The 15,032-nt window shown below is 40.1% G+C and overlaps 1 protein-coding gene across 26 annotated transcripts in view; it reads right to left on the bottom strand.

Annotated features, from left to right (window-relative positions):
- ARHGAP12 (Rho GTPase activating protein 12) overlaps positions 1-15,032 on the bottom strand; it is a 117,644-nt gene that overhangs the window by 55,914 nt on the left and 46,698 nt on the right. For 19 of the 26 annotated variants that reach the window (XM_069547669.1, XM_069547676.1, XM_069547679.1 and 16 more), the window contains one exon: positions 1,847-2,110. The exons of the other annotated variants lie outside the window; for them this stretch is intronic. In XM_069547669.1, the coding sequence (XP_069403770.1) occupies positions 1,847-2,110 (264 nt within the window). The remainder of the gene's footprint in view (positions 1-1,846; positions 2,111-15,032) is intronic. 26 annotated transcript variants of the gene reach the window in all.

The following is a 15,032-nucleotide window of genomic DNA, read 5'->3' as shown; positions in this document are numbered from 1 at the left end:
CTCACTAACCCTCCACCTCATTCCTCAACTCTGAAAGTTTAATACAAGCTACCACCAAAGCATAGCTATAAATAACCAACTGAAAAACAGGACAAGAGGAGGGGTTATTAACTATACAAAGCTCTTAGACTCTGCTACACACAGGATGTGTTACCTGATTTCTCCAGCTCCCACCTAGCCGGAGCTCTATTTCTGCTGGACAAGTCAGCTGCCCTAAGGACAGGTGTCCTGGGTGTGCAGGGGCTGCCGCCTACCAACCAGCAGGATGCTAACTCCTTTCCATCCCTCCCACCCAGGATTCTCTGCAGACCTGCACAGTCCCAGGGGATCTCTGGCCAATTCACTGCACTGCCCTCCGGGGGGACCGGGGAGTAGAGGAGTGTGTGTATATATGTGTGGATGGTGGATGGGGGGTAGAGGTGTATGTGTGGATGGGGGGTAGAGGGAGGTGTGTGTGTGTGTGGATGGGGGTAGGGGTGTGTGTGTGTGTGTGGATGGGGAGTAGAGGTGTGTGTGTGTGTGTGGATGGGGGGTAGGGGTGTGTGGGGGTGTGTGTGTGTGTGGATGGGGTAGGGGTGTGTGTGTGTGTGGATGGGGGGGTAGAGGTGTGCATGTGGATGGGGGGTAGAGGTGTGTGTGTGTGTATGGGGGGATAGGTGTGTGTGTGTGTGTGTGTGTGTGGATGGGGGGGTAGAGGTGTGCATGTGGATGGGGGTAGAGGTGTGTGTGTGTGTGTGTGGATGGGGGTAGGGGTGTGGGTGTGTGTGTGGGTGGGTGTGGATGGGGGTAGGGGGGTGGGTGGGTGTGTGGATGGGGGGGTAGGGGTGTGTGTGTGTGTGTGGATGGGGGAGTAAGGGTGTGTGTGTGTGGATGGGGGGTAGGCGTGGGTGTGGGTGTGTGTGGATGGGGGTGGTGTGGGCGTGTGTGTGTGTGGATGGGGGGTAGGGGTGTGTGTGTGTGTGGATGGGGGTAGGGGTGTGTGTGTGTGTGTGTGGATGGGGGGTAGGGGTGGGTGTGGGTGGGTGTGTGTGCGTGGATGGGGGGTAAGGGTGTGTGTGTGTGTGATGCCACCCTCCAGGGGTATGTGTGTGTGCTGCACTGACTATGTGTCTCTGTGTGTGTGTCTATGAAACCAAGGTTGGGGAAATGGTATGGACACTTGTCAGAGAAAATAATGATTTTAGGGACTTCCCTGGTAGTTCAGTGGTTAAGATTCACAATTCTACTGCAGCTACACAGATTCGATCCCTGGTAGGGGAACTAAGGTCCCACAAGCTACATGGCACGGCCAAAAAAACAGAAAACAACCAGCCAATCAAGAAATAATGTTTTTAGAGTGAACTGTCAGACTTAGAGGACGTTCAGCCTGTAGCAAAGGACTTATATTATACTTATCTCCCGTACACAGTCATAAAAAGTGATCTTGTACCTCTAACAAAAACTGAGAAGTATCTTGCCAGTCCCATCAAATCATAAAGAAAAGCATCAAATAACTGGGTTTTTGTTTGGCTAAATCACATCACATATTTTCTCCCCTTCTTTTTCTAAAAAATCGTAACTGCTTTGGCAACAACGATGACTGGATTAGTATCTTCTAGCATGTGAGGGAAATCAAGGGCAATAGGCAGCATTAACCCAGTAAACTCTAGACAAGTAAGCATGCCACAGGGCTAGCTGCTGTCTGTCTATACACTAGGAAGCAACAAGCAGTAATATGATAAAACTTGGAAAGAAGATTTAGTATCTTTGAGATTTCAAAGGTTAGAAGCAAACCGATTTACTTCTCTGAGAAACGAAAAGAGAAGAAGCTCCGTAACTCACTGGTTGACCCCCTAGCTCCTCATACCTCTTGATCCCCTGGACTCTGGGAATCTCCTTTGCTTGCGTTCGTATCTCGAGTCCAACGAGGGGGTTTCCAAGTTCTTTCCTGTGTACCTCTGTTATAGTAATAACAACGCCCTGAACTATCTTTATGAGTTTCCCATTCTCCATTAATCTGAATTGCTGGGCTTCCGGGGACCGGGGGAAGAGCCGACTGGGATATCTTCAGTTCCTGCAGGTTAGCGTAGACGGGAGAATCAGGTCGCCCTTGATTTGGAGGTGTCGTTGCCTATGAAAGATTCGAAATATCCATGTTTACACATGTATAATGCTGATAAATAAAAATTAAATAAAACATGAGATTTATAAACATAAATACAAATTCATTTTAAAACATATATGGAGGGGTATATATATATTCCTTTAAAGGAAATGAGAATTTAAGTTTTAATGTTCATAGTTTGAAAAAATAAGAATTTAACAGTTTTAATATTCATAGTTTGAAAAACAAACATAAAAGCTTTCAGAAGACCCCAGAGTGCACTTAATCACTTCCCCTCACCCTGAGAGCACACTCAACTAGAAGTCAGGAGCAGTGGGCTCCAGTTTAAGATCTGGCCTGACAAGCTGCAAAACCACAGATCAGATCACTTCATCTCTATGAAATAGAACTGTTTAATCTCTGTAAGTGAAGAAATTGGATTAAACCACTTAGGTCTCCACTGGCTCTAAAACTAAATGATTTTTAAGCAATTTTTAAAATACAAAAAGTCTTACACAGAAGTCAGCACTTACTCAAAAAACTATGAAAAAATTTTATATCCTAAGCTCTCATATTAAATCAAGAATATAAGTAAAAGATAAAGGCGATACAGTAGTACTTCAGCCAAGAATTTACCACATACCACTCCTCCTCAGACATAATTTCTCAGTGCGTGTGCGTGTGCACGTGTGTGCTCAGCTGCTCAGTTGTGCCCGGCTCTTTTTGACCTTATGGATTGTAGCTTGCCAGGCTCCTCTATCCATGGGATTTTTCAGGCAAGAATATTGGACTGGGCTGCTATTTCCTTTTTCCAACGAATGTTCCCAACTCAGGGATCCAACCTGCGTCTCTTGTGTCTCCTGCATTGGCAGGCGGATTCTTTACCACTGAGCCACCTGGGAAGCCTGTTTCTCAGTAGCCCTAAACAAATCTTTACTCTCTTCTTAGTTTATTTATATGTGAAATTCCTAAGAGCAGAAAAAAACTAGCTGTAACTCTGATTTACATGCTTATTTAATTTCAACTTTCAGTTTTACATTTATTTGTAAATGTCTCACTAGATGTCAGTCAAGAGCAGAATACTCTTCACACACTTTGCATAAGGACCTTGTAAACTGTACTGTTAGAGTTATAGCTGCTGAAAGAATAAGCACACATCTAAGAACACATTTTTATGTTGGGTGTTTGTGTATATTAGCTTTCCTTTTACAACAGAGTTTCTCAGCCTTGGCATCACTAACATTTAGGGACAGATCCTTTTTTATAGGAGGCTATCCTGTGCAGTACATTATGTCCACTAGCACCTCCGGCCTCCACCTACTCAATGATAGTGGTTTCCTCCCACTGTGACAATTAAAGAGTCTCCAGATGCAGCCAAATGTTCTGTGGGGACATCACTGCCCCTGGGTGAGAACCACTGCTTTGCCATATTAATCTGAGAACCACTCAGATGTCCCATTACTTCTACAATATACCAGAGTTTTATGAATATCTGAAAACAGTGAATTTTTTAAAAGGGGGAAATGTGAATGTATATACTGAATCAATTTGATTGAAATTAAAGCTCTTTAACTTCTAAAATATCATTTACTTATAAATTAATTATAATGACTCTAAATCACAGAATAAGCTTTAAAAAAAAGAAAATAGTAAAAATAACCCAAGACATGAATACATTTACAAAATGGTTACCTTTGGTCTTTTTACACATGGTAATTATGCAAATACTCTATTGAGTGATACTAATGAGACCATTTTCCTATAAAGGTCAGCTTAGAATTCAGACTATCACCAAACAGCATCTTTCTATGAAGAAAATCTATCCATGAAGACAGATTTCCATGTATTTCATTTCCAGACTAATTCCATATCCTGTTGAATTAGCCAGGGTAACAATGCTTCTCTGACTAAAACAAACTCTGTTAATATAACAAACAATTCTACATAGTAAATCACTTTCTAGAAACTTATCTGGAGAATTCAACAAGAGTTAAAGAAGCTCTTTGCCCCTGGTACTTTACTAGACTTGGGGAAATAAAGATGCCAAGAAATAGCCATTTTCTAAATAATTTTATGACACATGCTACTAGAGCTTTAAGAAATAACTAATTAACTAATTTCTGTTGTTAAGACAACTCAGTTTTTCCAATTTAAATAAAAAGTGAAATGCTTTAACAAGTTTATAACGCTAGCATAATTCTGAAACAAAAGCAGAGAACTAAGTGAAATAAAAGTATAAACCAATTTTACTTAAAAATGGAAATGAAAATATACTCAATAAACCATTAGCACTCAAATCTAGCACTGCATTAAATAAATCAGGCAAAAGGAGAAATGTTGAGGATCTGTCTTCAGAAAATCTATTACTGTAATTCTTTGCATTAATATATTAACTTGATCATCACTGATGCCAACCAAGTTACTGATAAAATTCAACATGGATTAAGGATAAAACTCTTAGCAAGTGAATAGGTGATGCCTCCTTAAAATAACTTTACAAGTTATTCAAAATAAACATCATACTCAGCAAAGTACCGCTAAGAAAGTAGCATTTTCATTAAAGTCCAGAATAATTCCAGGATGCCAAATATCACTGTTTTTATTCAACAAATGTACTAAGATAGGAAATGTACTAAGACCCCAAAAAATAAGTGAACTCCTAAGTACTCGAAGGAAAACAACCCTGATATTTGTCACTGATGTAACCAATATTTGAAAACCTAAGCCTATGAAAAGTACTAAGAAGTTTAGTAAGTTGGCCAGATAAGATGATCATTTGGTCAGTTCCCAACAGATGAGCAATGACAAATTAGAAAATATAACAGAATTTTTTAAATCTCATCTACACTAAGAGAACTGTTAAAACACAAGTAAGCTTTAAAAAAAAAAAAAGGAATACTTATACAACTTTCCTCAAGGACCAAAAATTATATTAATACTTACATGGTACTCCTCCAAAAATTAATCTATAAATTCTACAAATTCAATGCAATGTTTGGCATGCAATTTAGTTAGTTCACAGTCTTAGAGGCAGCAGCCCTGAGGGAAATTTATTGAATGAACAAGCAAACAAACAAGTGAACAAAAGAATGCAAACACATATACCCCAGTAAAAGCAGAACTGAAAAACTCGGAACTGGTTACACGTGATAAAGACAGGTGACCAGGAAACATCCACATTTCTATCTGGGAACAAGGATGGACAATCATGTCATTTAAGACAGGTACTACCTAAAAGTGGACTGACAGTTAAGCACTCCGCAGTGCAAAGGTTACAAGTATGAGTTTTAAAATGTCTTGTCTTCTAGGACCTCTAATACAGTGAAAGAAAGTGAAACAAAGATCCTTTAAATGCATAATAGACATACTGTTAGAGGTACACGTGGGAGAGTGTGGGAGCAAAAAATGAAGAGGCCTGGAAACAAGGGAATAAGCCTCAAAAATGAACACGAAAGTATTAGCCAAGTCAAAGCTGCGGATGCAGGAAGCCACAAAAACAAACATTTTAAAAAAGCATGGTGTGGTCGGGGAGGATGCCGACTGAGAGGGCAGGTGATAGGAGCAACACAAGAAAGATGTAAAGAGAAGTGAATGCCTGAACAAGATTTGTGTGTCGTGTTCAAAAGCAGATGTTGCCCAGCAGCATCTAAGGGATCACTGGACAAGTTAAGCCAGGAAGCATATTCTGATTTAAAATGTAAGAATACTGCAGATTTTAGATGAACACAACTAGAAGCAGCGATCAGTTAGGAAGGAGGCCAGTAACAGACCAAAGATGAGAAGTGCAACTAGACAAGGAGAGCAGGAATGGGGGAGCAGGGCTAGGTGCAAGGAGAGAGTAGAAAGGGAAACTAGCGTGCAGAGCGTGTCTGTCTGTGGGAAGCTTGTTCTTTGGTATGTGTTTAACCATGGGTTAAATAACACTGAGATGAAGAATAGGACACAGAAAGACAGAGGACTTCCACTTACACTGAAGTAGGTCAGTATTCCTTTTAAAAGTCTGGGTGGAAATGCTCAGACTATCAGGTAGACAGATTGAGAGCTCAGTATAGAAATCAATGCTAAAAATATAAAAGTCATCAGCAAACAGATGGGGCCCTAAACTTGAGAATACACAGAAGGAAAGTAGGGGTAACACAGACCCCTAGAGAATACTAAGCAGTTGCTTTATGAATTAAAATGAGAACACAGGTATCAAGTTAGCATGGGGTCTGGCAAGGGTGACTTTCGGTGGTAATATTACAATTACTGATGCAATTAGTAAGGTACCAGGCAAAGTAGGAGGATCCAGTAAAGGAGATAGAAAGTCAGAAGTAGGCAGCCTCACAGGAAAAGATGGTATTTAAAAAGAAAAGGAACTTGCTTCCCTCTGAAGACTTCAATACAAGGGCCATGAAGCAATCACTAGATTCAGGAGTTAAGAAGCCATTAAAAGACTCCAGTTTCCAGCCAGGAGGATCCAAAATCATGTTCCTGGCATGAACAACTAGAAAAGTAAATAAAATACAGGAAACAAATATTTTCAGGCCTTATACCACAAAACAAGCAGCTCAGAACTACGATCCCCAAGAGGAGAAACGAAGGACAAGCACCAACCGCCCCCCAGCACTCCCACTTGGAGGCAGTTTCCAGAACTCAAGGGGAAACCCAGAGTCTAGGAATCTTAGTGACACAACAGAGATACAGGCTCACAATTACCACTTAAGGTAACAAATGAAATAATACAAGAAATGAAAACATATAAATTGGGGTTCCCTGGTAGTTCAGTGGCTAAGACTCTGTACTCCAATGCAGGGGGTCTGGATTCAAATCCTGGTCATGGAACTAGGTGCCACACGCCACAAGTAAAAGACCCCACATGCCAAAATTAAGACCCGGCACAGCCAAATAAATAATAAACAAAAATAAATATTTTTAAAAAAATAAATACATAAATATCAAACACTGAGGAGAAAGGAAAAGGAGACAAAGAATAGACCCTAGTTTTTTTTAAATCAGAGAATCTTCAAAACTGATTAACCAAGAAACAGAGACAAGAGTTACGTCTGAAATCAAGAGACGTAACAGCAATCTAAGTAGATCATACAATTAGAAGAGGTTTACTGACAATGGACAAATGGTAAAACTTCAATATTTCACACTCTAATTTACCACTAAATGTTTGGACAGATGTTCATTTGAAATGTTGTTCATTTGCTGTTACAAATAGTTTCAGCAGAAATAAGAACTTTGTTTTTCTAACAAACTAACTCCAAACTTAGATCTGAAGAAGGAAATGGCAACCCACTCCAGTACTCTTGCCTGCAAATCCCACTGACAGAGGAGCCTGGTGGGCTACAGCCCACAAGGTCTCAAAGAGCTGGACACAACTGAACGATTGAGTACAAACTTAAGATCAACTCAAACCTTCAATTTCCAAAACGTATAGAAAGAGAACAGAAGAGGGCTCAGTATTTTTAATATTCCGATCGCGGCAAAAAGACACTGTCCCTGTTTATTACCAACTGTTTAAATGACAGAAAAATTCAAGGGAACTACCACTCATTGATCACTAAGCTGCTTCCTCAAGAACTCTTGAAAATTTAAATTCTTGGTAGAAAAAAACACTTAGAATGAAGTACCAAATTTATGCTTATACGTACACAAAACCTGTACTGACTACAACAAGGGATGGTTCCATAATTACATACCATTTTTTCCTGGTGAACCAAAACAACGGGTTTTTTAATGAACATAACACTGGTGAAGATGAATGTTAACTCCAGTTTATTGCTGGTGATTTTAGCCAGCTGAACCCTTTTGGAAAACACTTTGACAGTATGTTTCAAAAGCTTTTAAAAATATTTTCAGGAAAAAGGGAGACAAAAAATCTATACATAGAAAAGAATTCCTGCAAAGATATTCATTCCAATGTTATTTATCAGAAATAAATGAGACACAATCTAAATGTCCAACAATAGAAGAATAGTTAAGTAAATAATGATCTAATATATGAGGCAATACCGTAAAAGCAATGAAATGTTAACAGTTTCTGAACACGACAAAAAAAATTTTATGAGGTTAATGAGAAAAGCAAAACAGAAAAGCGCATTTCACTTCCAACTTAAAATTTTAAAGTATGAAGGAAAAAAAGCTCATAAACATCATGGGTCCCTGATAAGGCTTTCACTCAGATCTAATGGAGAGATCGAAAGTTTTACAGACAAGCAAGAGGTAAGAGTTCAGTACCAAATCAGCTTTACAAGAAATGTTAAAGGGACTTCTCTTAAGCAAAAAAGGTCACAACTAGAAACATGGAAATTACAAAAGGTAAAGCCAAATATATAGGAAAGGAAGTAAATCAACCTCATAGGAAAGTTAAAAGACAAAAGTAGTAAAACCATCTATATTCACAGTAAGTGATACAAAACAGGAAAAGGTGTAAAATATGATTTCAAAAACAGTAAACATTGGAGAAGGGAGTAAAAATGCAGGGTTGCTAAAATGTGTTTAGAGATCAGCAACTTGAAATAATCATTTACAGACAGATAGACAGATATAAACTTCATGGTAACCACAAAACCAAAAATCTACAATAGTACACACAGAAAAGAGAAAAGAACTCAAACACAGCAATAAAGACAGTCATGAAGTCGCAAGGAAAGAAAAGACAGAAATACTAAGTCAGTATATTGTGTAACAGGACCCAATGAACTGTTGTAGGTCAATTACACTTCAAACAAACTCACTTAAAGAGATCAGATTTGTGGCTGCCAGAGGCAGAGGAAATTGGATGGAGGTGGTCAAAAGCTAAAAGGTAAAGAAGTACTAGGCATGCAATGCGCAGCATGATAATATAACTAATAGTGCCACATGTTTTCCATGAAAGAGAGTAAATCCTAAGATCTCATCACAAAAAAAGGTTCTTTCTTTTTAATTTTGTATCTGAATGAGAAGATGTTCACTAAACTTACTGTGATAATCACCTCATGATGTATGTGAACCAAGTCATTATAATATATACCCTTAAACATGTACAGTACCATATGTCAACAATATCTCAATAAAATCAGAGGAAAAAATTTAAAAATTACAATTTTTAAAAATCTGTTTTCTTGGGAATTCCCTGGTAGTCCAGGGGTCAAGACTCCATGCTTCCAATGCAGGGGCATGGGTTCTATCTCTGGTCAGGGAACTAAGATCCCACATGCTGCACAGCAGGGCCAAAAAAAAAGTTATAGTGAGTTTATACACAGAGTCATCTCATAAGCTCCAAACACACAGTAGTGACAAGAAAAGGAAAAAAACTAAGAAGGAAGGGAAAGAAAAAAAGTGTTGGGGGGGGGGGGCGGGAAGAATCTGTATTTTTAAGTACCCTTTGTGATTTTTATGTGTACTATTGTTCAGAAGATACTGAATCTTTCTAAATGTACTTATGGCAAACCAGTTCCCTGGTCCAATATGCTTGCACTATGAAAAAAGTGAAAGCGTTAGTCACTCAATTGTGTCCAACTCTCTGGGACCCCAAGGACTGTATGTAGCCCACCTGGATCCTCTGTCCATGGAATTCTCTGGGTAAGAATACTGAAGTGGATTGCCATTCCCTTCTCCAGGGGATCTTCCCAGCCCAGGGATCAAACTTGGGTCTCCTGCATTGCAGGCAGATTCTTTACTGTCTGGGCCATCAATATATATATATGTGTATATATATATAAACTTAAAAGACAATTCTTAAAGTCTATACCACCAATCACTTCTTACTCAGCATATAATTCGAAGGAAAAGAATAAGCAATAAGAAGTACTTCCAATATATGAATGAAAAATCTGTTTTCAAATATATACATTATGCGCTTAAACTGAACAAACCTGAACTGTTCATGAATTGCCACCAACAAAAATAAGTGGATTTCTCATATTTAAAAAAAAAAAAACTTCAAAAAGAGAACAAAGAAACAAAGTTACTTTTATGGGTCATACCTGTCATTAATTAACAACTGAACTGGGACCAGTACCTCCGCACATGACCCAATTTGGTATTTAAAAAAAGATCTGGCCTGTTCCACTTTTATCCATACACAGATGAAAACAGTCTTCCCACTATCCACCAAAAGGAAAAATTGGGGAACCACATACAAAGAAGGTAACTTTAAACTTCAATTGTGCCTGAATCCTTACTTTAATACCAGAAATACTGACAGTTGTCCTCTTTGACATTAATTCAATAACTGCTTCTAAAATAAATTTTAGAGAACAGAATACATATTAGCTATACCTCGTGTTTCTTAACTAGCAAGTGCTATGCTACTCTGTACTAATACTTCAGTATTAAGTATTATATTTACCTTACCATAAATGCTGAATTATATTACTGAATAATCAGTATAAGTCCCTGAAACCTATAATCATACCTTTAGATTTATGGGAGGAAAAATACATTTATCAAAGCATCAGACTCCAAAATAGAATTTTAATTACTTTTAAAATTCTATTTAATTCATGTGGAAAAAGACATTTACTGCCTTTGGTAATTTACCTGTTTAAACTCTGCTTTACCATAACTGCTAATTATAATAACATTAGGGCCAGTCAGCAGAATGAGGACAAAAAGAAAGAAAATAAAAACTGTCAACAAGCCAATATTCAGTTAAAATAGGAGTGAAATTTTAGTTTCACAACTGAAAACTTCACATCAATTTTAAATTGAAAAATCTGACTTTTCAACAGACAGTCTTCTCACTTAAAAGTCAAACTGAGGGGGAGCAATATATTACCCTTTAATAATTTTTTAACACAAAAACTTGCAAGTTGAAGAGACAAAGGCATGTCAGCATTGAGATCTCAGGCTCTCAACAGTATACTGATATTTTCTGTGACTCACTTATTTAACTATCACTTAAAAATGAATAATGAGCCAGATGGGAATCTATCCGGCAATGCAGGAGACACAGGAGATGCAGGTTCAATCTCTGGGTCAGGAAGATCCCCTGGAGAAGGAAATGGCAACCCACTCCAGTATTCTCCCTTGAGAAATTCCATGGACTAGGGAGCCTGGTGGGTCACAGTCCATGGGGTCGCAAAGAGTCGGGCACAACTTAGCGACTAAACAGCAACAACATGAGCCAGGCAGGAGGTGAACGTGAGGCAGCCTTTCAGGGCCAGCAGCTGAGTGAGGAGGAGAGATGGGCAGGAAAGGCCTCCAGTGGCAGGAGGTGAGCGCAGCACTGAACAGAGAGAAGAAGATAAGACATGGTCAGGAAAAGACTCCCAGCAGAAGTTAACTGCATCCTTACGGAAAGCAGAAGGAAGCTAGGGACTCCATGAAGTGGGGAGGGACCTTCCAAGTACACACGGTCTTATGTTTTTAAACTGACAAAACCCAAGGAAACGAAATGCAATCTTCCAATAACTGGGAGCTAAGTGCGTTCAGTGCTGTGGAAAGCTTTTGCAGATGTTATTTTCACGGTAGATAATTTTTTTTTTCTTACTGGTTCTCCAGGTATTCCAACTCAAGGCCGCTCAACTTCTCTAGGACTTGCTGCCTGACACTTGTCTACTGAAGGCTCCCACTTTCACCTGGCTTCTGTCCTCCCCCATTCTGATCACTGTGCCAACACCCTGAAACCCCTTTCACATATCACAGGTCTGTCATCTCCGCCTCCTCCCTGATAGACATAAACAAGGCAGGTCCCGAGCAGGAAAGCGGGGAGGCCTGACGGATGCTGGTTTCTGGGGACCACACAAACACATTGATAGAGTCACTCCTCTGCCACCAAACCTGCAGAAACCGCGACCAACAAAAATCATTGTGACTCACAACTCTGGACCTACCGGGGGGTGGACAGGATCTGACAGATACCACAGTGAAGAGCCTGGGGTCCCAAAGACCACACATACACAGTCGCGGGGTTTATCATATGTAAGGGATTTGCCCAAAAGGAACAAATGGCAAATTCCCCCTTGGAGATCAAGCCCACCCTCTCCAGCGTCAGCTCCTGCTGCCCTCACGTGCGTCCTCCCTGGGCCTTACTGCTCAGCAGCTTGTTGCGGAACTCACAACACTGCACTGTCATCCCAGGGGTAGGTGCGCCTTTCTCTCTGGAGCTGGATCACCTTCCAGGCATAAATGTCTGCCCAGTTTCTCTCTTCATCTTCAGCGCCTAGCACAGCACCCGCATGTGGCAAGCCCTCAGGATGCTCCTGAAGGGAAATCCTTTTGACAGAACTGAAGAAGATGTCATGAAATCCATGTACTGAAGCTAATTTCCGACTCCTGTGTTTACAGTCTCCCTGGGACATCTTAACTGACAGCACTGCTTCAGTAAAACCAAACTCTCTCTCAAACACCCACCTCCTTCCCCTGGATGGCAGACGTGGTGTCTAAGATCAGCATGGCTCCTCCACAGACGCCCACACTCATCACCTTCTCGGCCACAACCTCCGCCCATGATACACTGTCCTCCTGTCTTCACAAGTTCACACGACACCATCATGAGCTCCTCACAGGGAGATCTCAGAGTCACCCCGTCTCTTCTCTCTACCTCCAGGAGCTTCCACCAACTCTTTCTCCTACTCTAACTTGAATTCCTTCCCCTCTTATCCTGAGACAACCACCTCAGTCTGGGTTCTCTCCATCATTTGGCTGAATGAGTACAAGTCCCATTTCCTCATCTTCTTCCAAATGGTCCTCCAGTCCCACGAGTCCTTCTCCGAAAACAAATCTGATCTTATCACTCACCCACTTCAAAAACATCAAAAAAAGAGCTTCCCTGGTGGCTCAGGGGTAAAGAATCCACCTGTCGATGCAGGGGACATGGCTTCGATCCCTGATTCAGGAAGATCCCACACGCCAAGGAGCAACTAACCTGTGCGCCACAACTACTGAGCCTGTGCTCTAGAGCCTGGGGGCTGCAACCACAGAGCCCACCCGCCACAACCACTGAAGCCCGCACACCTGAGCCCGGGCTCTGCAACGAAAAGCCACTGCTAACAGAAGCCTGTGCACCGCACTGAGGGAGTAGCCCCTGCTTGCCACAACTAGGGAAAAGCCCATGCAGCCACGAGGACCCAGCCCAGGAATAAATGTTTATATATATTTTTTAATTTATATATATATATAAAATTAACAAACGTTTCAATGATTGTAGAAGTTCAAATTTCACAGCAGAGAATTTAAGGCTCCTAAAAATTTTAAAACACTATCCCTCTATCTATGATAAACTGTCCCCAATCCAGGAACCACATACAAACCACAAAGAGCTGGTTCAAAGGGCATTTTCTCTTTGAGATGCTCCTCTGTTCATCAGGGGCAGAATTTGCTGATTTCCTGTGCATCTAGAGCAGCGCTAACGCAAACACCATGTGAGCCAGATGATTTAAAATTTTCCAATGGCCACATTAAAAAGGTAAAAGTAAAGAGGTGAACTGAATTCTAATAACATATGTTTAAACCAGTATGTAAAATATTAGTATTCTACTGTATCATCAATGTCAAAACTGAACTTTTTTTTTTTAATTAAGTCTTCAAAACCAGAGTGTATTCTACAGCACTTTTCAGTTCAGATCTTAAAACTTTCATCAAAAATACTGTGTATATATTTGGATTTCATAAAATTTACAGTTGAAAAGTAGATTCAGATTCAAATTATTCCAAACCATCTTAAACATTTTTCCAATATATGAATCAAGTATCAGTTTTAAAATCTTAACTTGGAGTAACTAAAATAAGTTCAGTTCCTCGGTCTTACTGGCCACATTCAAAGTATTAAACAACCATACTTGGCCAGTAGCTGCCGGGCTGCAGCACTTCATACTCAAATGTACTAACTGTCCCCAGCATATCACAGAGTAATTAGTTGTCATTCTGCCTCCTAGTCAACTGTAAGCCCCTGAAGAGTTCAGAGCAAGACCACGTCTTAATTATCACAGGCTTTCAAAGTCTAGAACTGAAGATCCCTGAAGTTCTGACTCAATAGTCTAATGATTTCTGTTTTCCCAGTCCACAGATTGTTTAAGGTAGAAAAGTAAAGGAGATAGCCACTAGAAACTAATATTTATTGATGAAACCTCATTATTAATCAGTGTTGAAAGTATTCAGCCAGAGATGCTTGCCCTTGGTGGGTTAAGCAAACAAAATTCCTCAGAAGGACATTCTGCTGAAATAACGAGACTTAGTTACTATTTTATGCTGATGAAGCCACGGTGCCAACTGCCTGGTCTGCTGCCATTCATATTACAAATCTCTCTCCCTGGGGACATGAATGGTAACTCTACACTCAGCACCCAGGGGATGACCAACGAATACTCTGTTGCTGAAATTTCCAGAGGGTAAAAGTTTAGGGTACAATTACAAAGGGGAAAAAAATGCTCTGTTCAATTATTGAAAGTATGCACCACACGTACAAATGTAATCTTAGATGCTGAGGTTTCCAGCAAGAACAAAAAATAAAATAATTTCAAAAGGATACAAAATTAATCCATAGTAATATGGGACAAATTTAAAGAGGTGACATACTATCTTTTCTCTCACTTTCTGAAAAATGCTTTTTTCTTTTAATTTAATTGGTGGAAAATTGCTTTACAATGTCCCTCTTGAGCCTCCCTCCCCTCCCCCATCCTGGCCCTCTAGGTCCTCAACAGAACGCCAGGCTGGGCTCCCTGTGTTGCATAGCAACGTCCTGCCAGCTAGCATTTTACACATGTCTACGCTACCCTCTCCATTCGTCCCACTCTCTCCTCCCCCGACTGTGTCCACAAGTCTGTTCTCTGTATCTGTGTCTCCATTCCTTCCCTGCAAATAGGTTCATCAGTACCATTTTTCTAGATTCCATATATATGCCTTAATATATGATCATTGTTTTTCTCTTCCTGATTTACTTCACTCTGTATAACAGGTTCTAGGTTTATTCACCTCACTAGAACTGACTCAAATTCATTCTTTTTATGGCTGAGTAATATTCCTTTGTATATAT

Source organism: Ovis canadensis, chromosome 13, assembly GCF_042477335.2.
Source record: "Ovis canadensis isolate MfBH-ARS-UI-01 breed Bighorn chromosome 13, ARS-UI_OviCan_v2, whole genome shotgun sequence".
Classification (NCBI taxonomy): Eukaryota; Metazoa; Chordata; class Mammalia; order Artiodactyla; family Bovidae; genus Ovis; species Ovis canadensis.
This window is presented reverse-complemented; position numbering and strand designations above follow the sequence as displayed.